The sequence below is a fragment of the Nuphar pumila genome, chromosome 10, assembly GCF_984573655.1.
Source record: "Nuphar pumila chromosome 10, dmNupPumi1.hap1.1, whole genome shotgun sequence".
NCBI classification, from domain to species: domain Eukaryota; kingdom Viridiplantae; phylum Streptophyta; class Magnoliopsida; order Nymphaeales; family Nymphaeaceae; genus Nuphar; species Nuphar pumila.
This window is the reverse complement of record NC_143258.1, coordinates 99,975,533-100,002,704: the sequence shown is the minus strand read 5'-3', so window position 1 is coordinate 100,002,704 and position 27,172 is coordinate 99,975,533. Positions and strand designations below refer to the sequence as shown.

Genomic DNA, 27,172 nt, shown 5'->3' with positions numbered 1-27,172 from the left:
ATTCTTAGGAGGGCGGGCCCATTAAGCGATCCAGTTCTCAATTAGGGTTCCTGGTAAAAAAAAACTAATTAATGCCGGTGGGTTTGGTTATAGCTTTTTTTGAAAGGCAAGCTGGGGTTACGCAGACCCCCACCAGTAAGACAACACACCATTGGGTTTTGAACTTGCAACGTCCCAACATATGGTGGCGTGCACTAACAGCTCCTACCAAACAAGCGGAGCCCCTTTGATGGGTTTGGTTAGAGTTATCTTATAGGAAGCTTCTAAAAACCTTAGATGATTGCTTCTTAAATAATTTGCTTTTGAGGAAGGATGAGACCTAGGGGTATCAACGGGTTGGGTTAAACCGGACCAAACCCCATAAGGTCCAGGTATGGTGATAAATAACAAGACCCGATTAAGACTCGGGTTTGGACTAGAAAGTCCGATTAATACATGGATCCAGGTATAATTTGTGAAATATTATACCAGACCAGACCCAAGCTCCGATTAAGACCCGAGTTCCAAGCCTGGTTCCACCGGGTCCAAACCCAACCCGACCCCTTGACACCGCTAAAGAGACCACGTGCAAGCAGCAAGCTCCTCAAACTTTTGAGAGAAAGAGACTCAACAATCCAATAGTACACAAGTACTTGCCAAAAATGATGGAATAGAACCGGACACTAAAGAAACATGTATCATATAAGGAAAAATGAATCATTTGACTGCCTTTTTTAAGGCAAATACAACCACAACCAAATCTTTGTCATTTTTTTCACAGGTAAAAATATATATTTGTACAATCTTGAAAACAATAGAATTTGCACCCTAAACCTATTGAGCCAAGCTCTAACTAGCTCACTTATAAAACAACTAATTGATTCAAAACCTATATAATTAATGAGGCTTGAACTCCAAGCTCATTGCTTGCAAGCCAAAGACTTCAACCATATACACTTTGTGATATAAAATATATCTTAAAAACATATTCAGTACTAGTCAATGAGTCTATACAAGTTGAATCGAGCACTATGTTTGACTTGCCGACCTTATTTCACAAGTTTGAACCAGCTCTTCACCAAGCTCAATATGAGCCGAGTCACAAGTGGTTCATAAAAAAAAAATAGCACTAGAGGTACACATGATTCGCGTCACAAATCCGTGCGATAGAAATGACAGTGGACAAAGGGAAACGGGGATCCATCCCGTTTGGGGCGGAGATAAAGGACATGAAATGAGGAATGAAGGTGAAAATCAAAACCCATGCGGATTGGAGGAAGGGATAAACTTACTCTTGTCCCCGGCCATTCTCGATCCCCGTTAATGAAATTGTTAATATGCTTTATTATATTATAAAATATTTAAATCTTATATATATATATATATATATATATATATTTCTAACCTTAAGTTTTTACTTCCTAACCCTAAAACAAACCCTAAAAAAAGGTCCGCGTTCTAAAAATGACCATTTAAATATCCTATCGAGAGGATAGGACCCATCTGAATCTGCCCCCATTTAATAGGGAGATTGAGGACATGAAATGAAAAATGAATTGGGGATGAAGGTGAAAATCAAAACCCGTCATACGAAGATGAAAGGCAAAATTTTGAAGTGAAGAGCTTGTCTCCCGCACTCGCCCCGGTTCATTGCCATACTTGCCGTGCGGTACGTGGTCACGGGTCACGGATCACAACAACCGGCAAACCGGAACGGAAAGGCAAAGGAAAACCGTCCTCATTATTAATTACAAGAGAGCGGACTCGAGGGCCCCTTATCAACTACGACTCTGGAACGGGATTTTCTCGTTGCCGAGAAGAGGAAGAGTATAAAGCGAAAGGGGAGGACGAGCGGGAGCGAGGGAAGGAAAACCACTCAAACGGAAGAGAGCGAGAGAAAGAGAAGTGGAGTTGGAAAGGAAGGAGAGAAAATGACGAGCTCACCGGGTAAGGGAGAGAAAATCGACTCCGACACCCAGATTCCGTCGGAAAACGACGCCGAGGTCGTCTCCATGGAGCTGCCCGCTCCTCCTGGTTGGCTCAAAAAGGTCCGTTTTTCTATTTTCTTTTCTTTTCTTTTTCTTTTTATTTTTCTCCACCCCCAATCACTTCTTTCTCTCCTCCTCGTTGCATTTCCTTCGTTGAATGGCCAATTGTATCTGGTTAGGGTTGCAGTTTTCTTTTTTGCTCGTTTGACAGATTTCTGTGTTCATCTCTAAGCTAGGGTTTCTAGAAAACGCGTCTATATGGGCTGAAGTATGTCAGGTTGAATTGGGTCCTCCAATTGTTCTCCGCAGTATGATAGGTTGAATTAGTTCCAGCAATTTTTCTCTCTCTCTATCTCTCACGCGTTGTCAATTATACGTGATGGTTACGGATAAATTTTTTTTTTATTGCTTTTCAATTTTCGAGATTGAATCGGCGACCAATGACTGCATTTATCACATAGAGCTTTAGCTCCCGAAGCACTTCCATTGTTCCAGTGTAGCATGATCGTTTTTTGGAGGTTGTTTCATGACTGTTGGTCTTCTCATGTTTCTGAGGGAAGTTAGTGGCTTACATCTACGGGCTTCACATTTAGCCGCGTGTTTGTTGTTGAATTTCATAGATAAGCCTTGCCCCACCTATTGGTGGCATCGTGGGTGTGATGAAAATCATTTCCATCTAAGACTGTAAACGTCCATTTGGGTGCCATGGATGAGGCATTTCACATATTTGTGCGATGCAGAGAATAGAAAAAGAGTTTTGTTAGTTTTCATGCTAGCAGGGAATTTGGAGCCCTTCAATTTTCTAGGAATACTCATTAGTAAGGAATTTTCCTTGACACCTAACCTCCCCCTACCCGAAGTCTCCCTGAACCTTGGCTGATTAACTTGTTCGACATTTCTTGATGTTTCATTGCTGCTTCCCTTGAAGTCTCTCTACAATATTTCTGTTTTCTTCTTTTTGGAGTAATTATCACTTTCCAAAGGTGTTGTATGAGTAAAACATTTTGATGCATTCAAGTTGCACCTTCTAAGCTTCTCCTTATATTCGTTCATGATTCTGTCCTTTGTATTACTCAAGATGTCCAACTTAATATGTGTTTCACATACATGTGTTTTTTCTCCGTGTCACATTGTGCGACACTCTATACCATTCAACTGTAGTTGTCTTAAGAAGCATCATTTCCATTAGAGCCGATATTTGTTATATCATGCAATACATTGCTAGCTCATCTCCACTTCATTCATTTTCAAGTTACCATAATTCTAAAATAATGTTCTGGTCATTCATGGCCTTCAACGTCTGTTAACAAATCCATCATTTTTTTTGTCCTTAAACAAATTTTGAAACACCATAGTGGTTTAAAACATTAATTATCACCACCGCTGGCAATTAAATGCTCTTAAAAAAGTGAGAGGCATATTTATAAATTGCACTTGAGGATTGTAACAGACTTGTTTAACATGTATTCTTTATAAGTTCAATAGAGGTTCCCTTGGCAGTGACAGTTAGTGTAAGAAGGCACACAGTATTTTGTAAATCTTTTGGGCAAAATAATTAGGTGACTTGTTAACTTCGGTATCATTTTGTTAAAAAGTGTATATACATAAATGTATAGATATATATAATTATATACAATACATGTATATTTATATATTATTTATATTATTTCCTTTTCTTTATTTATTTTTGCCTTTTTAGGTTGTCTAGTTCCTTTTGAACTAGACTCAAACTAGTCAACATCTTGATGTTGACTAGTTTGAAGAGCCGTTGGAGCTAGTCCAACGGCCACAAATAGGGTTGTTGGACTAGCTCCAACGACTCTCTTAGAGCCTCACTTCTCTCCCTCTCTCTTATTTGTATAAATAGGGGTAACTTCTCTCTCATTGTAACAATGCTTTTTAAGCATTGTACGTGAATGAAATAAATTTATTATATTCTTCTTGAGTTCTCTTATGTGTGCCTTTTTGTGGGTTATGATTAAGGTGTCTTTAATAGACACTTGTTGTGAGCATTTGTGCTTTTATGGAAGGTCTTCATTTCATTATATCATCTAGCAAACATTAACAAGTTTGCCACCTTTTTTTGACCCGTGACAAATTTAGAAACACCATGGAAACTTCATGCATTGGTTGTTACAATGAAGGAATTTTAATAGATCTATAAAAATGAGCACATGGAGAAATTCCTTGCAATCAAAAGTGCAGTTAATTAATGTTTGTTATTCTTTTATAAAATTGCCTACGTGTCTCTGGTTGCAAAAATTTATGTATGGTGTGGTTTTTATTTTTTTCAGAATCAAAGAAAATGTGACCACCTTGTAAAAAAAGGTGCAAACATACTAGAAGATTAATCATGGAACCACCATGGAATTTCTAAATTTTTAAGTTGCAAATCCGTGGTGAGCTTGTTAACATCCCAAAGGCCATTTACATTAATGATGTGTACAAAGTCCAAAAGTTCAAGTTCCCATCATGTAGTGTTACCAATTGTACAAAATCAGGGATTATATATTTGGAGCTGAACATAAAAATATAAAGGATATTTTTGAGAGAAAACTTTGATAACTGCACAGGTGTCATCAAATAGTTGCCAAAAGTTAGAACTTATTGTTCCAAAGTCACAAGTTGGTCAAGTTACCATTTTTTTCTATATGATTTTCAACATATGGTACATTATCTTGGATGCTAGTTTGCTACTTTGGGTTGGATTAGTTGGCGGTTGTTACATTTAAGGGTCCATATTGTTAGAGAAATATCTGAAGGACAACTATCATAGCTGTAGATAATGAGAGGGAGGATGGGCCATCGGCACTTGGCTATTGGAAAGTAATCTCTCACCCTAGCTCTCTCTCATATGCATATTTATTTATGTGTAAGCTTCCTCAGTTTTGTCTATTCTAGGAAACTAATAAAATTGTATATATAAATCATTTTCTGTACAGGATCGTTGTGACATTTGGAGACGGTTGAAGCCATCTGATCTATTTGTCCCAGAGTTACCGGAAGCGCCTAGGCGTATGGGGAGGCGTGCTTCCCCGAAGCGTGTTTCGGAAGTGCGAAACGTCGCGCTTCCGAAATGTGCAGGGAAGCGTTTCCTTTTTTGGGAAGCATGTTTTCCTTTTATGGGAAGCATGTTTTCCTTTTATGGGAAGTGCGCTTCCCCCGCACTTCCCCCCTTTTTCATTTTTTTATTTTATTTTTTTTCCTCTTTTTCGCTCCCCCCTCGCTTCCTAGGTCGCTTCCGGTTTGCTTCCTAGGTCGCTTCCGGTTTGCTTTCTAGGTCGCTTCCGAGACGAATCGTGAATCGCTTCCGAGACGGATCATGAATTGCTTCTAAGTCGTCTCACGCTTCCCGCTCCCTAAAATTTTGAAAGTGCCTTGCTTCCCGCTCCCGCTCCCGCTCCCGCTCCCGCTTTCCGTATCGCTTCCCGCTCTCGCTTCTTCGACTGGCAACCATGATTTGTCCATACTCCAGACCTCAATTCAAATATAAAGTAGGGGCTTTTTTTAAAGAAAATAAAGTGGGGATATTTATTGCAGCCACTTTGCCAAATCACATGAAATTTGTCACATTATGAAAATGCTTCCATGCAAATGCCATGCAGCATTGTAATTCATACTTTGTTTAGCTCATTTTACAATGTCTAAGCAAGATGCAAGATAATGAATCTTGCGGGATGAAACATCCTTATATGGTTGTAGTTATTTAGTGTCATCTATGTCATTTATCCATTCAGTGGATGCATCAGATTTTTGTAGGTAAAAATTGGGTTAGATGTCATTCGAAAAGGTGCAACCATGGAGTGGCATTCATGTTGAAGTTTGAACTTCCAAATTTTCAGATGTAAGATAAATGAAGCATAGTTACCGGAAGCGCTACTAAAGGGTGGGAATCACGATTCCCAGGAAGCAGGAAGCAGAAGTGGTCTGGAATCACAATTCCTCAACAAGGGATTCACGATTCCCGCCCATGTGTTTTTTTCATTGGAATTCTAATTCCAATGCTAAGGAATTCAATTCCTTATGTATAAGATTTTTTTTAATTCCTAAAACTTAAGGAATTTAGTATGCGTTAAAATAAAAACTTAAAGGGCATAAGTAAATTACCCTTTTCTATCAAGTCTTTGCATTGAAAGACCTGTTTCTCCATTCCTATAAAGTCTTCGCATTCAAAGAGAAACTAATCAAATTGCACATAGAGCATCTACTCCTTCAAATAGTAGGGCAGTTACTCAAGGTCAACTTGCTAGTTTTTTGGGTATCAGGCTGGGAAGAGATAAATTTAATATAAATTACAGTTTTAGTATAACTATAACATATAACTCTATCAATAAGTCAAACTAACTTGTAACTATTTTATAGGAAGTGCATCTGCAGAGAAGGGGTAATCTAGCACAGACTGGAAGGGAAAAAAATTAATTTGATGATCCACATAGTGGATATACTTTAGATGGTCACTTTTTTGTACTTTTGGCATTTTGGCTATAATTACTATACAGTTTGTATTTTTTTCATTAACAAGCATTTGGACAGTGTGACTGTATAGTTTTTGTAAATAATACTAATATGATCATATGACATTATCTTGATGCACATATTTGTAAATTTTGATATAATGTCAAATATTTTGTTATTGCTCCATAAGTTTATCTTTTAGATGGAAGAAATCAAGGATCTTTCACTTTAGATTGGCATTGACAGGTATGGATCTATATAACATTGTCCACTCTTGTACATTTCTTATTGTTTAAAGGTATCATATATTGTTGATTATACAAGCTTAGTTGAAGTTTCTTAGAATTGTAATAAATGTGATGAGTTACACATCAATTTCTGCAAATTTTTTTTATTACTTCAATGCTTTGTATCCAAACTCCAAAATAAATTATGAACTTGTAGTTTTTAAAGGGTTTGCATTTTTATTAATTGTAAGTGTTATTTAGTTATTCTATTAAATGATTTTAGATATTTTTCTAATAGGATGATATAATTATCAATTGTGGTTGTCATTTTTTAATTATTCATTTTGACATACTTCTTTTTTCTTCAAAAAACTTCATTCTTTATAGATTGTTTTCTTACATCCATCATTTTATCATTACCTTTCATAATTTCTTATACCGCTTCTTAAATGATTCCCCCTATCGCTTCCTATTCGCTTCCCGCTTCCTGAATCCTCCCAAAATTTGGATTGACCACTTCCAGATTCCGATTCCCGCACCGCTTCCCGTTTTTTATTCCTGATCTGGAAACTATGAAATGAATAGCATTTCATGTCTGAAATTACTTCCAAAATTTCAGATGTAAGATAAATGAAGCATTGTTTCTATCATATGTGTGCACATGTTTGCTTGTGTGTGAATTGAATAATGCATGCGATACTCCTGTTTTCAATAGTATGAGATGCACTTGAAAGATTAAAGATTGCCTTTATGCTATGTCACATTAACTACTATCTTATTGAACCACCAAATATGATTTATGCCTTGTCTTAAGCGTGATTGCATTTTTTAAACCAAGCATATGATACTTGTCTAAAGTTAAACCATGCAGAATGTTAGGTAAACATAACATGATAAAAAAAGTTATGCTTTTTATGGACATTGTTGTTTAGAAAGGGACCTTTTCATCTAATTAGTACAATTCCCAGCAGCAAACAACTGCAATAGCAATCAAAGTGCATGGATGATGATAGGAAATTGGTGAGGGGATTTTACCTGAAGCTGTTGTTTGTATCTTCACGCGATCTAATTGGATTGAACCTTTGAACAGATTCATTAGTCATAGTAACATCCGATCACATAGTTGGACTTTGAAGGCTCAAGTGAATAGTAATCCTTTGAGCATTTTCTAGAACAAATAAGTGAAAAGAGACTGACAAATAATCAAGTTTTCAAATAACTTGATAATACATACATTCATCAAATACGCTAGAACAAAAATAGCATATAAATGCTTCACAATACAAATGTAAAAGAGTGCATAAAAAGCACTTCAATCTGAATATAATTGAGAGAGAGAACCCTCTACAAAAAGTGAATTACAATGGGCACAAATGGCCTTATTTATAGATTACATGTTCTCTTGAAAGAGCTGTTAGGAATAGTTCCCAACAACTCTAATTAGAGCTGTTGGGAATAGTTCCCAACAGTTCTTTGTCAATAGTCAAATATTGATTGTTGACTGTACATTGACAGTCAGCCGGATTGTACAGTGACAATCATTATGACTGTTAAGAAAAAGACAAAAAGAATAAAAAGAAATAAAACAAAAATACAGAAAAATAAATATTACAAAGATATACGTATATACTTTAAATATATATTTATATACATATATATATTCAAGTATATACATATATATGTTATTTTCTAACCGCCTCCTTCAAACTTATGGTGAGATCACCGAAAGTTTGTTAAGTAAAAAGTTGAATCTTGGTGAGCACAATGCCTTGGTGAAGAATTCAGCAAGTTGATATTCTGATGTCACATAGGGAAGATCAATAGTCTTCTTTAAATATTCTTCACGAACGAAATGGTAGTCTATCTCTGTATGCTTAGTTCTTTCATGAAAAATATGATTTCGAGCAATGTATATAGAGCTCTTGTTGTCACAACATAATCTTGTAGGATTTTGAAGATGAATTTCCATATCTGAAATTAGTTGCTTGAGCGACATGATTTTCATGGTAGTAGTCGCCATTGCTCTATATTCAGCTTTCGTAAATGATAAAGACACCTTTTATTGTTTCTTGCACATCCATGAAATCAAGGATTCACCTAGAAACACACAAAAACCAGTTGTTGATCTCCTATTATTTGGATCCCCTCCCCAATCCGCATCACAGTATGCAATAAGATGTAAGGAGGAAGAAGAGGATAGAAAAACTCCCTTATTTATTGTGCCTCTAATGTATTTGATAATTCTCATGACTGCACTCATATGAGTTGAAGTTGGAGCGTGTTGAAATTGACTGGTTAAGCTATGTCCGGTCTTGTAATACTTAAATACATAAGAGACCCCACGAGTTGTCTGAATGGAGTTGGATTGTCCAAAGGAACTCCATCGTCGGCTCACATCTTCATTCCAATAGTCTCTAGAGTGTCAACAACTTTATCATATAATAGTCCTGACCTGTCAATAATATCTGAAGCAAAATTTATTTGTGACAATATGTACCCTCTGTTAGAGTATGATACTTCTATACCAAGAAAGTATGTTAGGAACCCAAGATCTGTCATTTTAAAAGATTTTTTAAAAAACTGTTTTACTTTCTTGATTCCTTCTTTGTCACTACCTGTAATCAACATGTCATCAACATATAAAAGTAAAATTATAATACCTTCAGAAGAATTTTTGATAAATAAAGCTATATTAGTATAGCATGGTTTAAAACCATATCTTGTAATAACATTGTTAAAAGTATCAAACCAAGCTTTAGGTGCTTGTTTGATGCCATAAAATGCCTTTTTTAATTTAAGCACTTTACCTGAAGGAATTATCAATCCAGGTGGAACAACCATGTAAACTTTCTCATTAAGATTCACATTCAAAAAGGCATTTTTAACATCCATTTGAAATATATTTCAATTTTTAATGGCTGAAATAGCTACAAGCATTCGAACAGTGGTCATCCTGACAACAGGAGCAAAGGTTTCTTCGTAATCTACTCTGTATTCTTGAGAATATCCTTTGGTAACTAGCCTGTATTTATGCCTTTCCAACGATCCATCACTTTTGGTTTTTACCTTAAAAACCCATCTACAACCTATGGTCTTCTTTCCAATGGGTAAATTTAGAATTTCCCAAGTGTTAGCTTCTTTAAGAGCGTTTAATTCTATATGCATAGCTTTTATCCATTCAAGTAAGTTTTTTGCTTCATTGTAACATAAAGGTTCAAAATATGAATGAATAGCTATGAGACATGCTCTATGTTTAGGAGAGAATGAGTCATAAGACACAAATTTATTTGGAACTCTTGAGGTTTGTTCAGATCTACGAATAGTGGTTTGTTCTGAAGGAATTTCTAATGCTTCATGGTTACTTTAATTTACACTTTCATTAGGTGTGTTTTGATTTCTTCTAGTGTATATTGGTTCGTTCTGAAGGAATTTCTAATGCTTCATGGAACTCTTGAGGTTCGTTCAGATCTACGAATATTGGTTCAACTGTTGTTCTATTCTCAATAGGGGATTCTACATAAATATTTTCATCATTAGACAGTAGTTTAAATAAAAAAGAGTAATCAAAATTTATGTCTTGCGACATATTTTCTTCAAATCCACTTTCATTTTCAACAAAGTTAACATTCCTTGAGACGAGAAGTTTATCATTTTTTATATCATAACATTTAAATCATTTTTGTGTTTCAGAATAACCAATGAACGCACATGAGACAACCTTAGAAGATAGTTTATCTCCTTTATCATTTAAAACATAACATTTTCAACCAAAGATTCTCAGTCTTTGATAGTCAGGTTGATATTTGAATAATTTTTCAAAAGGAATTTCATTGGCCAAAGTTTTTGAAGGCATCTTATTTATAAGATATACCGAGGTTAACGCAGCTTCAACCCAAAGGTTTTTAGGAACATTCATAACAATAAGGATAGTCCTTGTAGTTTCCATAATATGTCTATGTTTTTTTCCTGAAATTCCGTTTTGTTGTGAGGTTCTAGGGCACGATCTTTGATGTAAAAATTTTTCGTTTTCTAAAAATTGTTTAAACTCATTTGACAAATATTCACCTCCAGAGTCAGTTTTGAGAATTTTGAGTTTACTTTCAAATTGATTTTTAATGATGTTATGGAACATTTTAAAGGTTGCAAACATATCAGATTTAAACTTAAGAAAGTAAATCCAACAATATCTAGTGAAGTCATCGATAAACACAACATAATAGGAGAATCCTCCTTTAGAGGCTACGGGAACAGGACCCCACACATCCGAATGAACTAATTCAAAAGGCATCAAAGAGTAAAAAGTTCTTTGACTATAAGGCAAGGTTGTCATGTTACCAAGTAGACATTCTTTACATTCAAAATTATCTTTACAAAGATTCTTGGTAATAGGTACAAAATTTAATTTCCTTATATTTGGGTGTCCAAGTCTATGATGCCAAGTTCATATATCTTTTGTTTGGGCAGTGTTACAAAATGATTCCTTTGAAATACAAAGAAAATCCATGTAATAGGGATCTCCTTACCTAGAACCTTCCCCAATCAATTTCTCGGACTGACGATCCTGCACCCAACATTTATTTGATGAGAAAATGATATCACATCCATGGTCCGAGATTTGAGAAACTGAAAGTAGGTTAAGATGAAGTTTTGGTATAAGTCTTAATTTTTTGGAATATGAAATTTGTTGTGTTTTGACAAATCATTTTCAAATCGGCAGTGGAAACAAATGATGTATTTGAATTAGGTTGATATTCAGATAAAATAGACCTCTGTGGGGTCATATGAAATGGAGCTCCTGAATCAAGAAGCCAAGAGCACGTACCAGGAGTAGAAGATGATACAATGACCGCTCATGAGGTAGATCCTTTAAGCAATGGTTGCAATGCTTTCGTCAGTTGAGATAATGATTTGGTGAGGTCTTTGAGATTAAGAGTATCATCGTCTTGTTTTGATGGTGCAACAACAACACATTTTTCTTGAGGCCTATATTTGTATCTAGGACATTGAGGCCTAATATGACCGGGCTCATTACAGTTATGGCAAATGATTTTTGATTCTCCTCTATTCTTACTAAAATGAGGAGGTTTATATAGCTTGATATAATGTCCTGGTTTGGATGCAGCAAGTGCGCAATCCTTTTCTTGTCTATTGCTAGAAGTAGCAAGTACACTAACATTCTTACTCATGTTTAGCCTAGTTTCTTCTTCACTAAGTTTAGTGAGAATCTCATGAATATGAGGAGGTGATGAAGATGATAGCAAAGATACCCTTGTTTGTTCAAACTCGGGTCTCAAACCATATAGAAAAACAAAGAGTTTATCTTCTTCAACTTGAACTCTTCGCATTTCTATACACTTCCCTTTCCATTTGGGTTCAAAATGGGCAAGTTGGGCCCAAATGGAGGATAACTTAATAAAATAATCTCTTACATTCTTATCTCTTTGTTTGATATTTCTAACTTTTTCTTGGAGATAATACTTGTGAGTCATATCTTTTTCGGTAAACATACCTCTAAGATATTCCCATGGTTCATTAGCCTTTTTGTAACATAAAATGTTTGAAGCAATTTTTGTCTCAACTCTACTTAGCATCCATGATTTTTTGGCATTTTTCATGTCCCATTCATCCAATTTTTCGTAGTATTCTTCCATAGCTTTATCCCTTTCTTCAAGACTAGTCTCCACACCATTTTCATCTAATGTAATTTTGGGAGTAGGTTCAAGAATAATACCTCTTACGAAACCCCACAAACCTTGACCCTTATGAATGTCTCCAAGTGTCTCACCCAAATGTTATAGTTGCTTCCTTCAGGTTTGAATGGCGGAATAAAGTTGCTTGTATTGTGTGGAAAAAATTCACCCATGATGAATCACAAAGAAAGAAGAAAGCCACCACCACGAACGAGAGCAAGCACACTTTAGGAGGCAACCCACCAATGCACGGTTGATCATAAACCAAGCTCTGATACCATGAAAAGAGACTTACAAATAATCAAGTTTTCAAATAACTTGATAATACATACATTCATCAAATACGCTAGAACAAAAATAGCATATAAATGCTTCACAACACAAATGTAAAAGAGTGCATAAAAAGCACTTTAATCTGAATATAATTGAGAGGGAGAGCTCTCTACAAAAAGTGAATTACAATGGGCACAAATGGCCTTATTTATAGATTACATGCTCTCTTGAAAGAGCTGTTGGTATTCCCAACAACTCTTTGCTGTTGGGAATAGTTCCCAACAGCTCTTTTTCAATAGTCAAATATTGACTTCACTGTACATTGACAGTCAGCCAGACTGTACAGTGACAGTCATTATGACTGTTAAGAAAAAGACAAAAAGAATACAAAAAAAGAATAAAAAGAAATAAAACAAAAATATAGAAAAATAAATATTACAAAGATATACGTATATACTTTAAATATATATTTATATACATATATATATATATATTCAAGTATATACATATATATGTTATTTTCTAACAATAAGTTCAACAGGGCTGTTGTCAATGGAGCTTTCCCTTATCCTATCCTTAGTATTGAGGCTCAAATAGTTTCTTTTTTCTTTTGATTTGAATATATAAGGGACAAGCTTTAGGGTTGAATATGATAGGTTGACTGGTAGAATTGCACTAACTGAACCCAAGGGTCTCTATTTTGACTCCAGCAGGATTTTGCCTCACTTGTCTATCCAAAAAAGACAGCAAAAAAACATGAAAAGGGTTATAATTATTGGACACTTTTTTGTTTATTGACATGTATGACTGTCTTTTTGGAACTGGTATAATTAGGGTGGGCAATGAGTTGGCCTAACCCATCAATAGGCTGTGGCCTTAACACAGCTTATCCATGTTGAGTTGCTGTGAGGTTTAAAACCCTTCAGGCCCGATCCGTGTTGCCTAAGGCATTTTTGTCATTTTGCATGCCCTTGCTTCTTTAGTTTGATGTCTAGTGTCATTTTAGTAGTTTTCCCTTTCTTTTTATGTAATATACTTGTGAGTGTTTATGTATGGTTTCCTTCATAAAGTTCCCATTAAGACATCTCTTGTTAATAAAGCTAATGTGTTAGCCCACGTACAAGAGAAACATTTAGGGCTTTGTGTGACTTCTTCTCCAAGGTATTCCAAGCTCTTTCTCTTCAAGTTATTATGGTACTAGAGCCATTCCATCTTCTTTAGATACTCCATTAGTCCAAGTTATTCTTCTCTCATTCCAAGAAGAAGAAGACAAGGAAGAAGAAGGATTTTTTTCACATTTAAGTTTTCAATTCACAATCACCCCTGCTGATATCATCTGTTTCTGTCTCTTCCTTCATTCTCTCTATCTTCTCTTTGAATTCTCTTACTTTTGGTTACTAAGAATGTTCATTATGATTTATGAAGAATGCTAATGTTTCATCCACTTCAGCCACTAGCACTTCTCTCAATGTCCCTAATGTCAACAGTACACCTAATCCTTATATGGCACCTCAATTGACTTTACTCAAGGTGCATGTTAAGATTGATGACCTCAGTTACTTTGTATGGAAGGGAGTTCTTCCCTACATCAAATACCACTGATTGATGGACGGCACTGATGGGAGTAGTACTGCTTGATTCACAACTATTTCCATATAAGAGGTGAAGTGCAGCGGATCAGAAGTATACATGACTTCTAACTCAGCATACAAGAAGTGGATCATTTGGGATCAAGAACTTGTAGAATGGATCAGTTCAATACTTTTGAGAGGGCTATTCTTGCATACGCTGTTGACCTCCTTACAACCTTTGATTTGTGGGCTTCATTGCATGAATCATATAGTAAGGGTTAGTTTCTATGTCATAAATTGAGATAAGCTTTCTTGAAAAACAAGAAAGAGAACAAGTCTATTTTTTATGGCCATCTCAATTAAATCTTTGGTCAGTTGGCCATGGTATGACAACCTATTAGTGATTATGATTAAGTTTTATTATACCTTACCCTTAGTACTTGGTGATGACTATGAGAATTTCATATCAACTTAAGAATGAGATCATAGTTCTCTAGATTTTCAAAATCACACCCTTAATTGCTGCAATATGATGTTATGTTTAGGAAATTCCACCTCCTATCGTGGTGTGTTTTTTCACAAGAACATTGTTGGGTGCAAATGAATTACAAAGGACAAATATGACGAGACAGTTGAAAGATATAAGACTTGCCTTGTTGCCAAAGGTTTCAATCAACAACATGGTATGGACTGCAAAGAAACATTCAGCCCTGTGGTAAAAATTGTTACAATTCGTATCATTATATTTTTGTCTCTTTCATGCAATTGATCATTGTATCTACTAGTTGTAAAAAATTCGTTCTTAAGGTGAATTGAAAGAAGTCTACATTAAGCAACCAATTGGGTTTTCTCAAGTTGAACCACAGAAAACTGTTTGCAAACTCAGTAGATTGATATATGGACTGAAGCAATCATTACTCACATGGTTGTAAAGGTGAAGGACGAAGGTCAATTTCTATCTTATTATTATATATGAATGACATTATTATACCTGGGAGTGTAGACTTTCTGATTAATGAAATCAACATAAGAAGTTCAAGATGGACTTAGGCAAACTAACATATTTCTTGGTATAGAGGTTTATAGAGGCCCTAAAAGCTTGAAATGCCACAACAAACAATGTTTAAATATGCTGCAAAGATTTAATTTTATCAATTGTATGCTTATTAGTATACCTTTGCCATGAAGTAGAAAATGTGATGGCATGATGGGCAATTTATGCCAAATGCGGAGTTGTACAAGACCATAGCTGGAACAATTTAGTATATCATAATCACTCACCCTGACATATCATATGCTGTTAATTAGGAAATTCATGCATTGCCCCACTAATGTTCACTTTGAGGCATTGAAGAGAATAGTGACATATGTTAAGGATACTATCTCTCATGGGCTTTATATACCATAAAGCAAACCTTGAAGACATGAGAATGGATTCTCTCTTTAGATATTCTGATGTTTGAGTTGGAGATCCAAACTCTTGAAAGTCTGATTTTGGATATTGCATCTTCCGTGGGAGAAACTTAATTTCTTGGACGAATAAGAAGAAAAAGAGTGTGTCCAGGTCTAGCACAGAGGCAGAATGTAGGGCATTAGTTTACAGCATATTTGAAATTGTATGGATAAATTTTTTCCCTGCGACTTGTGTACATAAATGTTAGTCTAATATATTGTGATAACTGAAAGTGCATTAGTATTGGCTATCAATTCGGTATTTCATAACAGAACACATACATATTGACTATCATTTGGTGCGGAAAATGTGGAGAATTGTAATATAGAAACATAATTTGTGAGGTTAGACCTTTCGGTCACAAATATATCCATAAAGGGCCTATCAAAAGAAAGATTCGGATTTCATAGAAGCAAGTTGTACATGCTTGAACCCTATGTACAACTTGAGGAGTGTTGACCTAGTGACCGAGAGCATTTTAATCATTTACATGTCCTTGTTTCTTAGGTTTCATGTCTGGTGGAATTTTAGTTATTTTTCCATTTCGTTTGATGTAATGTAGTTGTGAGTATTTGTATAATATCTTACATTCTTGGTGTAGTTGTTATTTATCGTATGTTGTATGTCACTTTTGTAAAGTACCCATTAGGGAATCTCTTATTAATAAAGCTAATGTGTGTTAACCCCACACAAGTGATAAACATTTAAGTCTTTGTGTGACTTCTCCTTTAAGGTATTCCAAGCTCTTCCTCCTCTCTCTTCAAGTTATTAGCCCATGCGATGCGTGGCCCATGGGCTGCCCACCTTCTTGAAAAGGGTGGGCATGTGTTGACCAGGGCTGGGCCTCTCAAAACGATGTTTTAAAACCCGGTAACTCGCAACTCAACTTGGCATGGGTTGCCAAGTCAATTCGGTGACTTGGCCGAGTCATGACGAGTTTATATTTTCTATAAAACATGTAAAATGTATATATAATATGTGTATATATATTATATTTTTAAATGTTACTTATAATGTATCATAATGTACATGTTATGTATACAAAGTATACATATTATATTATATATTTATGCAAATATATCATTTATATACTGTACTAATATGGAATTATGAATTATATATACATAAAAAACATCGTATATGTATTACTTGGCCGAGTTTTGTTGATTCCCAGGTCATTCAATAATTTGTCCCACTCAATGGGCGAGTTGAGCTGAGTCACCCGAGTCACTGAGGCGAGTTTTTAAACACTGCTTAAAACCAGCCCAAGCCCTACCCAAAGGCATCGGTCCATGGGTGGTTGGCGGGCAGCCTGGTTCAGTGCCCAACCTTCGGTATAGTTAAAACTTTCTTATTGCTTGTGTGGGTTTTGCTCTTTGGTCTTTATGTTAAGGGTACAAGTTGGAACTGGTATAATTAATCTTTCTTATTGCTTGTATTGGTTTTGTTCATTGGTTTTTAAGTAGGGGTACAAATGGGATGGTCCTGCATCAGCTGATGGGTTTCAGTCTTGATTTTCAAGCTATAGCTTGAAGGCATTGCATGCTTGTAGTTTGCAACCATTCAAGCCTCCATGAGGAAGATTCTTTTTCCTTTCGTCCATTTATTTTGTCTCTTGTAGTTCATGCTTGGGTCTACTGTAAAAAAGAAAGGCCGTCTAAGCTTCTATTTGGGCCTAGTTTCTAGGCATTTTGACTCAGTTTACCTTTTGAAAATGTTTCTTCTGTATCGCCTGTTCAATAGTGAGAATCATTTGTCATCTCCTTTTTGTGGAAGGCAGGAAAAGGATCTTTAGCTGGTTTAAAATATTATTAGAATTTGTAAAGACCATGGAAAGTTGAGATGGTAAGATTATCTATCATTTTTCAGACATGCAAGAATCAAGTACAACAATTACAGGGACAACTCTAAAGTCCTGAGAAGCACAGCATTAGCAACTAGGTGGAGTGTACATAACTAAATCTCAGAAACGAAGGTCAGGGTCCTAATGATAGACCTATATCCCATTCAGAAACTGGCATATAGTAGACTGGGGTTTCTCTGTCCCATGACATGACAATGCATCATTCTTCCTCTAAGTACTTTTCATTAAGTTGCTGGTTTTGTATATGAGAGCCTTCTTTTGTCCAAAAAGGATTGTTTGTTTAGTTGTTTATTACAGAACTAGAGTTTCGTATCATTATTTCAGTGAGTTGTTGCTGCTTAGTGAAGAACAGAGAACACCTTCTGAGTATAGTAGAACCATTTTGTTCAGATGAAGCTATAAAGGGATTATTTATTATGTTTCACCAACGTTATATCACATTATTTTTTTCCATTATGTAATTAAAAGAAGACCAAATTATAAAATAAAAGCATAATGTGATCTTGTATATGCGTTATGGTTATCTCTATTTGAAATCCATGTGAGGACCTACAATATATATTATACTGTGTTGCTATAATAATGCTATGGGACAATTGTTAGGAAACTCCAGTATTTTGCCTCTTAGCTCGATTCTCTACCTTCCGAGGCAGTCCTCGCTCTTGAATCATGATTCTGTGGTTCGGGAGCTAATAAAAGGGTATATCATGTTGCATAGTTGAACCAGAAAACTAAGATAGACCCAAGATAAGTGTTCTTTTTAAGATGAGAGTTGCATGTAACATGCATATTATTACTTGTGTGCTTGTATCAGCACATAAACTGAAGTGCTAGAGAGTTACACGTATGGCACATATATATTCACATGTATAACTGAGCAAGTGAGCAACATTAAATGCATCAGATTGTTGTTAAGGGTCAAGAATAATTCCTGGCCAAATCTAAAGATTGTTGTTATCAGGTCTCAAATTAGGCCAGGATACATTGAGGAATAGTAAGAGATGGAGATACATGTGGCAATGTTGGCTATTTATTTCTTGGTGGATGATTTGGAAGAAAAGGGCTAACTGCATTTTCAAGGGAAGCAAAAAAAGGTTTCACTCACATTCAATGCTCGATTCTTAATTACATGTTTTTGTGTATCAAAGCCAAATGGGGGAACTCAGATCTTGCTTGCCTTATACCCTTTATGGGTCCCAATTTTTTCTAGTTGTTTTGTAGTGATATTTCGTCAACCCTAGCTGAAGTATTACTGATCTTTCGTTTTCTTCTGAATAAAATTTCCCTTCTCAGAAAAAACATTAAGGGTATGCTCGGTTGTGTTTTCAAAAAATGAAAGTGAATTGCATATCATCTCGAATTGTGTGATTCAAGATCACACTTTTAAAATGAGATTTCAAATCTCACGTTAAAGAGAGAAACAGAATCAAATATGATTCTGTTTCTCTCACCATTCACCTTTTTTTGTTCGGTTGAAGGTCAAATGTGATTCACACTCATTCAAATGAGAAAGTGAATCTCATGCGATCCACCAAACGTACCCATGCATCAGATGCCAATGTACTAGAAAAAAATAATATTTATGGCACCATTCTGTTGAGATGTTTGGAAAAAGTTTGATTGAATGTCAACATGATTGATATGGCACCATTCTCAACCAATATCATATGGGGAGCAGATAAAGTTTTTCAATGTTTAACAAAGCTGTTGCCTCATCGTTGGAGCAGCTTTTGGTGATTTTGGTGACAGGTAGAGGAGCTTTCCTATTTCACGGGATGGCTCTAAGAACTTCATTTGATGCTCTACTTTTGGAGACTGTTGACAGCTCATCAAATACTTGCATAGGGCGACTGCTTGTTTATTTTTCTGTTGTTTTTATTAATAAAAGCATCTTGCATAAAGAAATTGAAAAACATAACAGTCATCACGATTGTTCACCATTGTCATCATCATCATTTGTTCCAGTCAGTCTCCATTGTTGAATATAGTTGGAGATAATAAAAACTTGAGAGCTTTGTGTGTCCTCTTCACAAGTTACTTTTTTGCATTTAAATGTTTTCTCCCACCATAACAAAATAACGGATAGAGATTTATGTTACAAATCATGAATTACTAAATTTCAAAAATCCTTTCTTTTGGTACAAATGCTTGAGTAATTCTATTGCACTCTGTATATTGCATGGTCATAAGCCCCAGAAAGTCTGATATTAGGCTGATTCGGGGGCAGATCTTACCCTAAAATCATGATTTATTGTAACTTTGGCACTGTCAAGTGATTGACTAGGCTTTGTCTAGATTGTTTTGCTGTGAGCTAGACCTTCAATGTTAGTTATGTACACAGTGGATCTTTATACCTCGGAGCAAGACTGTTGCTATAAGTTGTCTGCCAACTTGCTTCTTGGGAATATATTCAGGGACTTTAAGTTTCCAGTCCTGTATAAATCTTTCACCAATGCATGCATCACTTGTTTCTATCAATTTTGTGATGCCTTTCTACCCTTATTCATTTCATATCTTATATATGATACACCCTGTGGCTTGCCTCAATTTGTTTTGATGGTTTGAGTGAATATCTGTTTCTGGAAGATGCCTTCTTCTGATCTGCATTTAGCAGTTCTGTAGTTATAATCTCTCTCTCAATTAATTAGTTTTTGCTTCTTTTTTAATCTCTTCAAAAAGAATAAAATATCAAGCATCTCTGACATTGCAACGTGTCTGTGTTCTCTAAAACAAAAGGCCTATATATGCTTTTGTCCTGTCATATGGGACCTTGACAGAAAATTGCATGAGAATAACATAATTCCTGCTCTATTATTCACAGTTCATTCCTAAGAAGGGAGGGACACCAAGGAGGAACGAGATTGTTTTTGTTTCACCAACTGGCGAGGAGATTAAGAACAAGACACAACTGGACAAGTATCTCAAAGCACACCCAGGGGGCTCTTCGTCCTCAGAATTTGATTGGGGGATTGGTCTCTCTCTCTCTCTCTCTCACACACACACACACACACACACACACATACACACACACACACACACGTGGAGCTTGGTGATAACTGAAAACCTGTTGTTTTATCTGACAAGCAGGTGATACGCCTAGGCGCTCCGCAAGAATAAGTGAGAAAGCAAAGGCAACCGAAACACCAGAACATGAGCCTCCTAAAAAGCGTGAGAGGAAATCATTAAGCTCAAAGAAGGGTGCTGGCAAGCAAAAAGGTGAGGAAGAAAAAGAAACTCCTGAGGAAGCTGCGGCTGCTAAAGCAGAAAATGAAGCTGGAAAGGAGGTTAAAACGCAGGATGCAGCCGAAGGTGAGGGAGATGCTGAAGTTAAAATGCAAGATGCAGTTGAAGGTGGGGGAGATGCTGAAGTTAAAATGCAAGATGCAGCCGAAGGTGGAGGAGATGCCAACAAACATGCTGAACAAGAAACTGCTACGGACAAAGATGGTATCAAGCAGGATGATGAGGAGAAGCTAGTTGAAGACACTAAGGTTGATCTCCAGGAGAAAGAAGAAGAAGACAAGGAGAACAAGCCACCTTCCAAGACAGAGGAACAAACTGATGAGAAAGTGGAAGAGGAACCAGATGCAACTAATGCCAATAATGAGGTTCAACCTTTGCCAGTTGATGTGAATGGGGAACAATCAGCTGAGAAGGAGAATGATAAGGCCATTGCACATCCACCTTCATCTGAGGCACCTGTGCCTGAGTCTGCAGAGGTAGTTTCTGTTGAGAAACAGGCAAAGGTGGTCGAGAATCTGCCAGAGGTCCGAGATATTCATTCCTTGAGCCATGAGGACGGCCAACACACCCCAGAGCCTTCAGCGGTTAGCTGCTGAAACAAATGACTTTCCTTTTGTATCACTAGTCTTCTGTATGTGTATTGGCTCTTTTCGAGTCATAGGACTTTAGTTGGTTGGTAGCGAAGTTCAGGTACACTTTTGCTACGTCTCTGAAACTATGCAATCCAGAGCGTCTTAAGTTATAGCTTGTGAAGCGTGTATTATCCTTGAACCTGTTATGTAATCTCTAACCGTATAAAGTTACGTTAGCTCCTGACATTTGGGTATTCTAGAACTTCAGTTTAAGCATGAAGATGGTCATGTGCATAAAGTGGATGCACCCATTTTCTGGAACAGAATCCATAGGTTGCTGAGCACACAACAGGTTCGCTTGCCCCTGTGGGCGTCTCTTTAGGATTCAAATAGGGAGAAGGGATTCATCTGATGGCCTGGCTATGTTGTTGCTGCCTTGGCATCTGCTTTATTTTCTGCCTGGTGACTTTAGAATATGCGGTCCATCACTGTCCTCTCAAAGCTGCAAGGGAGGTCAGGACCAAACAGGCTATCTGAAGCAGGACGTATCGGTCGTACCGGTATGGCATTCAACAACTGGGGATTTTGTGTAGATTGGGGCAGGAGGGTTCTCTGAGTAGGTCATCTTCGAATTTGTTGAATTCCTCTCAGGCTTTGTGGGTGGTGGTCTAATGTTTTCGTTGTTATCAGATGAGTCAAAGACGGGTTATTTTACCTCTAGGGACAAAAACTTTTGCACAGAGCAGGGCCTGCAGGGACACAATGGGCCAAAAAAACCAAGGGTCATAATTTGTTTTGGGTGTTACGAGTGTGGTGCGTGACCTTTCGTTTGGCTGCAGCTGTTTTTTCAAATTCCGGTCCGTTTATAGAGTGATTAACCCCAATGGCTAAAAGTTGGTTGTTAAATGACGTTCCCTGTTTACTGTTACCGAATTCAGTCTTACGTTATCTGACCAAGGACTACAAGAACATTATGGATCCACATATTGTGCTCACCTGCAACGTGTGCATCTAGCTGCTGTGTCCCTCTTCATATTCTTGAATTGCTAAAAGGACCAACCAAACCCAACCCCAGTTTCAATGTATATCCAATACAGCCATATTCAGGCAAGAATGCTCATTTCTGTTAGCTTCCCAACCGTAGAGGAGATGGAGATTGGAGACCAAACCTTAATCAGTACTCACCTAGTCCAATACCATATAGCCACCAGATTTAGTCTTTAGACGCAGGAGGGCAAAGAGAGATACCTCATGAGTTTCCGGACACGGCAGGCAGCAGAATACCACCAAGAACTACTCAAATGAGATCCTCATTTTGAATCAGGGATTCTTTTAAAATCTTTAGGTCGCATAATTTTCTTTTTTTACCTTCAGCTTAATGAAATATTACACACGATAACAGAAATAAGTTTTCATATAAAAGTAGTCTGTTGACTAGCATCCCCTTTCCTCTTTGCTTTCTTTGAACCACAAAAGGCAGTATGTTGAAGCATCCCAGTACAGTTTCATAGACGCATAAACAAGATAACCTTCAAGGATGAAGAGACGGAAATAAACTTCTTGCTGAGTAAATTCCAGCTGATCACTCCGCTGCAACAGATGAGGCTACACCAATTCTGAAGCCAAAGTTAATGCAGGTCAACTGCTCACCTGTGCCACCGACCATCCTCATGGTCAGCTTGTAATTGCCCTACAAATAATACATACATGAAATATCCTATTCAGAATCCAGAAAAAGAAAAGCGAACAATAATGAAAAAATAAAAGAGAAAAGACTGATCGTATGATCTGTACAAATTAAACCACTGAACAATTTAGAGATGAATTAAAAATCAAATCAAGTTTTCAGGAAAGCTCATGCAAGCATAACTAGGAAAAGGAAATATAAGCAAGACTTACAGGAGGAGTGAAACCCGGCAAACTCTGGGAATGTGCAAGCACAAAGTCACCTGCTGAAACTGGGCAGGACGTCTCAGTGCAAAGCTCGTGGGTTTCAGTATGAACATGTACACCGAAGTAGGAGACTTCAATTACCAGCTTCCCACCAGAGATAGCTTCCCCTGATCGAACAGAAAAGATTGTCAACTTTATTTTACATCAAAGTAAATTTCTGCAGTCACATTTGGAAACCACATTTTTAAACCTCATTCTAAGAAAATTGATAAAGTAAAAAATCCTGTTGTTCACAGTAGAGTGACGTCGATATGCTATGTTAACCATATTCTATAATTCTAAGCTTCTCCTATAGTTATTAATCTTTTTAGGGAGTTCAAGTTCATGTATAACTCCATGTTAACCATATTTAGCGATTTCTAAGCTTGTTCAGTCATATTCACCAAATAGAACCTGAAGAATTTCCCTAATAATATCCAAGAAAAATTTAGGATGATAAGTTCGCCAATATTGTGAGGAAGAACACCATGGTCTAAATCCAGCACTAGTTGACGTTGAAAGAAGAGACTAAAAAGAGGAGCAGAATGAATAGGATGGACCGATCATTTAGATCTAAGCTATCAAACTGGGAGCAACATGAGAGTACTAGCCATTCAAACTTTAGGCCATATTTCAAACAAAGAAGCAATGTTACGAAAAAAAAGGCTAGCAGAACTTGCAGGCGCTATGATAAAAAATAAAGAAGATTGAATTGTACCAAGGGGCAGCCAATTCAATGAAATATGTGCTCTTTAAAAAAGAATTGTACCAAGGAGCACATTCAGGGACAGATAATGAAATAAACAAAAATACAATTCTTAAGATGCTATAAAGAAAAAATAAAGAGTTGAAATATCATTGCTACATGCCTATGTGACAAAGAATCTACAAGATCTTCTCCTTAAGAGACCCCTCCATTCCTGTCCACATCCCTGATCAGTTTCAATATCGAAGTTTCCCTCTCAAGTTTGGCCAATTCCAAGAGGAGCGACCATGATAGGATTGGGATATGCAAATATTGCAAAATCTGCCCTCTCCTTCTCCAGTCAGCATAGAACCTATATGATTCAATGAGCACAATAAGTTGCTCATCTCCATCAACCAATCTGCCTCTAACAAATGTAGTTTCCCACTTCAATAATTCTCCTTTGCCACAGTTCACCAGATTAGGAGATGAAACTATAGTCATCTGTATCAGTCCCGGCTACTTAAAGTAAAGAATAATACAAAAGATAAGAACTAGTAGGCTTTAGGAGGTTTTAAAATTTAAAAGAAACAAAGAATACAAAAATATATTTAAAACATATAAAAATAAGATTGTTTTGAAAATATCATGATACATCACAATATTAATGTGATATTTATACTGTTATATTTTGAAAATATTGCAACATTTTCACATTTTTATTGGCTGTTGTCAAAAAAGAATGTTAATATCATGATCTTTTCAAAATATCAGTGATACAGGTGACCATGGGTGAAACAAAGGCAGATTCCTATTTCACAATCCTTGCTATTATTAAGGGAGGTGAATCTCTCCCTCTCTCGCTCTATCCCTGGACTGGCTCAAGTTGGGAAGGATGAGGCAGACGTAGGGTGCCTTCATAGACAACTTCCACATAAGAATGAGGCGGCAAAATATTTGAACAACCTTGGCTCAAATTCAGTCATTTGTTTACATGTTTTGCAACTTGCACAAGACTGTGGCAAATAAGGGATGATATTTAATTGCATTATTAAGAGGCCAACCAGATCAGTGGCAGATGGCATCAAGAAGATGCCATTATATTGATGAATTTCATGAGCAACGCTAATTCAAATTGGTGCTTGAGGAATTAGGCATAGTTCAAGAGGATAGAATTCCAACAAATGGATATGGTATGGCGAAGGATCGTTTTCAAAAATTGTATAATGGGTAAGTAGGCATGAGAAACTACTTGCATGTGAAAGGCCACATAAAGCATAGAACCAACACTTAACCACACAGCCTGTCTATCAAACTACAGAGCTCCAAACACATGTATGGTTCTACAGCAGGGTTCTCCGAGGTAGATGAATCTGGTGGCTTGGTGGTGCACGCAGAGAGGAATGCAATGATCTTTCAATGAAGAGGGAAGAAAAACATCTCTGGTTGCATTCTTGATGCAGAGCATGAACAGACATGGCTTGGGTCCACAGAATCAACTGGATACAATTTTATACTTTGGATTTTTTCTTTTTAATTTTGGATCATAGCTTGTATATAGATACTGGATCCATATATAATTAGGAAATTTATCTTAATTAGGGTTTATCTAATTAGGCAGTTGGTATCTGTTAGAATTAGGATTCCATGTCTATAAAAAGATGAGAGACCTAGGAATTTGAGCAGTTCAGATTTGAGATTAATTCCATTTTTATTTAATTCAGTTATTTCCCTTTTTCCCTTTTTTTAGATAATTTAGGGTATTTTTAGATAACTTGGCTTCTTAGCTGTGCTAGAGTGCCATTTCTTGCAGGGTCCAGGAGCGATCTTCCTGTTCACTGCATCAATTCTCCATCATACAGCAATGGTAGCTGCATTTTGTGGTTACAATCTAGCAAGATGGGTTGAGACACTTTAGCTATAGATGGCCATTGTTTTTGGATGATTGTACTTGTGCCTGCACAATCATGAGCCCCCATGTTGCTAATTGACAACGCGCTCTATGTCAACCACAAATTTTTTCCCTTTTCTCATCCACTCTAACCAGATATTGCAATAAACTTTCCCTTCTGTATCCCAAAGAAAAAGAAAAACAGACCACATTGATGGATGGGAAAGATCCATTGAACATAAAACATCCAATGGAAACAAATAGCATCCCACCCATCAATGGTGTTTGAGGTATAAGGGGAGCGCCCACCCAAATGTTTGATGGAACTTGAGCAATTCAGAGCAACAAAAAGAACATCCTAGTTTATATCTTGGTAGAGTGAATCACAATCAGTTAATTGAACATATAAAAAAAAAAGCTATATCCTTCCTCACCATAATCGATCAAAAAAATTAAAATAAGACAATAAAAACTCGAGAGGGAAAGCAAAGATCAGGTCTATCAGCTACCAAAACGATGGCCGGGGACGAAGATTCTAATCACAGTGAGATAAAAAACAGAAGAAGAAAATCCAGGAAGGAACTCGTTACTCGTGGAGGCGAAGATGCTGAAAGTAGCGGGCTTTCCCCTCACGACTGGATCAGGATCGATGTCGACTCCCTTCACCTTCACCGTGAAGTCATCTCTCCCACCTGCAACCACACCGCAAAGAGAAGGACCCCAAAAAAACAAAAGGGTGAGAAACCGGAGAAGAAGAAGAAGAGTTTGAAAAGGAGAGATGTTGGGAAGGAATTAAAGCGGGCTCACCACAGTACTCGACGTCCCTTGCAACGATGGGACTTACGAGGAGGAAGAAAGCAACGAAGAAGGGGAGGAGAGTTTTGATGGGCTCCATGGAATCCCCCACCACCCAACACCCAAAACCCAAAACCAAGAAATCAAAAGGGATGGCCGACGCAAGGAATTCAGGAAGGAGGAAGAGCAAGGTTTGTGAAGGCGAAACGGCAGCAACAGCGGAGTCTTCCCTGTGCCTTTCTTTCTTGGGATTGTCCACCGCAACAATCAAACAAACAATGATCTAATCGAGTAAGCAACACGACACCGGGAACATGCGGAAAAAATATTGCGTGTTTGGTCACGCCACGTTACAGATTTATGGCAGATTTTTAACCGAACCTTTCTCCCAATCTCTTTTTTTTTTCTTTTTCTTTTTCTTTTTTATGTGGGTGGTGGGGGAGGGGGGTTGTTAATCCAAGGAGTTATTTTTTCTGAATGAGCCAGTTCTAGCTCAACTTGTTTAACTTGGGCTCCCAAGAAGAAATTTGAGTTTGGCTCGGCTCACCACAAGA

At 36.9% G+C, this 27,172-nt stretch overlaps 2 protein-coding genes across 2 annotated transcripts; one reads left to right on the top strand and one right to left on the bottom strand.

Annotated features, from left to right (window-relative positions):
• Window positions 1-1,801: 1,801 nt before the first annotated feature.
• Window positions 1,802-21,559, top strand: LOC149827565 (uncharacterized). The gene is made up of 3 exons (XM_090019497.1): window positions 1,802-2,027; window positions 20,322-20,472; window positions 20,588-21,559. The coding sequence occupies exons 1-3, from the start codon at window positions 1,911-1,913 to the stop codon at window positions 21,337-21,339; spliced, it is 1,020 nt and encodes a 339-aa protein (XP_089875623.1). The 5' UTR covers window positions 1,802-1,910; the 3' UTR covers window positions 21,340-21,559.
• A 1,096-nt stretch (window positions 21,560-22,655) lies between these two features.
• Window positions 22,656-26,948, bottom strand: LOC149827564 (uncharacterized). The gene is made up of 4 exons (XM_090019496.1): window positions 26,631-26,948; window positions 26,414-26,515; window positions 23,215-23,375; window positions 22,656-23,005 (listed from the first exon to the last, which is right to left on the bottom strand). The coding sequence occupies exons 1-4, from the start codon at window positions 26,716-26,718 to the stop codon at window positions 22,898-22,900; spliced, it is 459 nt and encodes a 152-aa protein (XP_089875622.1). The 5' UTR covers window positions 26,719-26,948; the 3' UTR covers window positions 22,656-22,897.
• Window positions 26,949-27,172: the final 224 nt, after the last annotated feature.

What these genes read in the sequence shown, in the direction of transcription:
- LOC149827564 (XM_090019496.1), bottom strand. Translation starts at nt 26,718, where the DNA reads ATGGAGCCCATCAAAACTCTCCTCCCCTTCTTCGTTGCTTTCTTCCTC. An exon ending in AAGGGACGTCGAGTACTGTG is followed by an intron (nt 26,516 to 26,630) that starts GTGAGCCCGCTT and finishes GTGTGGTTGCAG; the next exon opens with GTGGGAGAGATGACTTCACG. An exon ending in TGCCGGGTTTCACTCCTCCT is followed by an intron (nt 23,006 to 23,214) that starts GTAAGTCTTGCT and finishes TATTATTTGTAG; the next exon opens with GGCAATTACAAGCTGACCAT.
- LOC149827565 (XM_090019497.1), top strand. Translation starts at nt 1,911, where the DNA reads ATGACGAGCTCACCGGGTAAGGGAGAGAAAATCGACTCCGACACCCAG. An exon ending in CTCCTGGTTGGCTCAAAAAG is followed by an intron (nt 2,028 to 20,321) that starts GTCCGTTTTTCT and finishes TATTATTCACAG; the next exon opens with TTCATTCCTAAGAAGGGAGG. An exon ending in AGAATTTGATTGGGGGATTG is followed by an intron (nt 20,473 to 20,587) that starts GTCTCTCTCTCT and finishes TCTGACAAGCAG; the next exon opens with GTGATACGCCTAGGCGCTCC.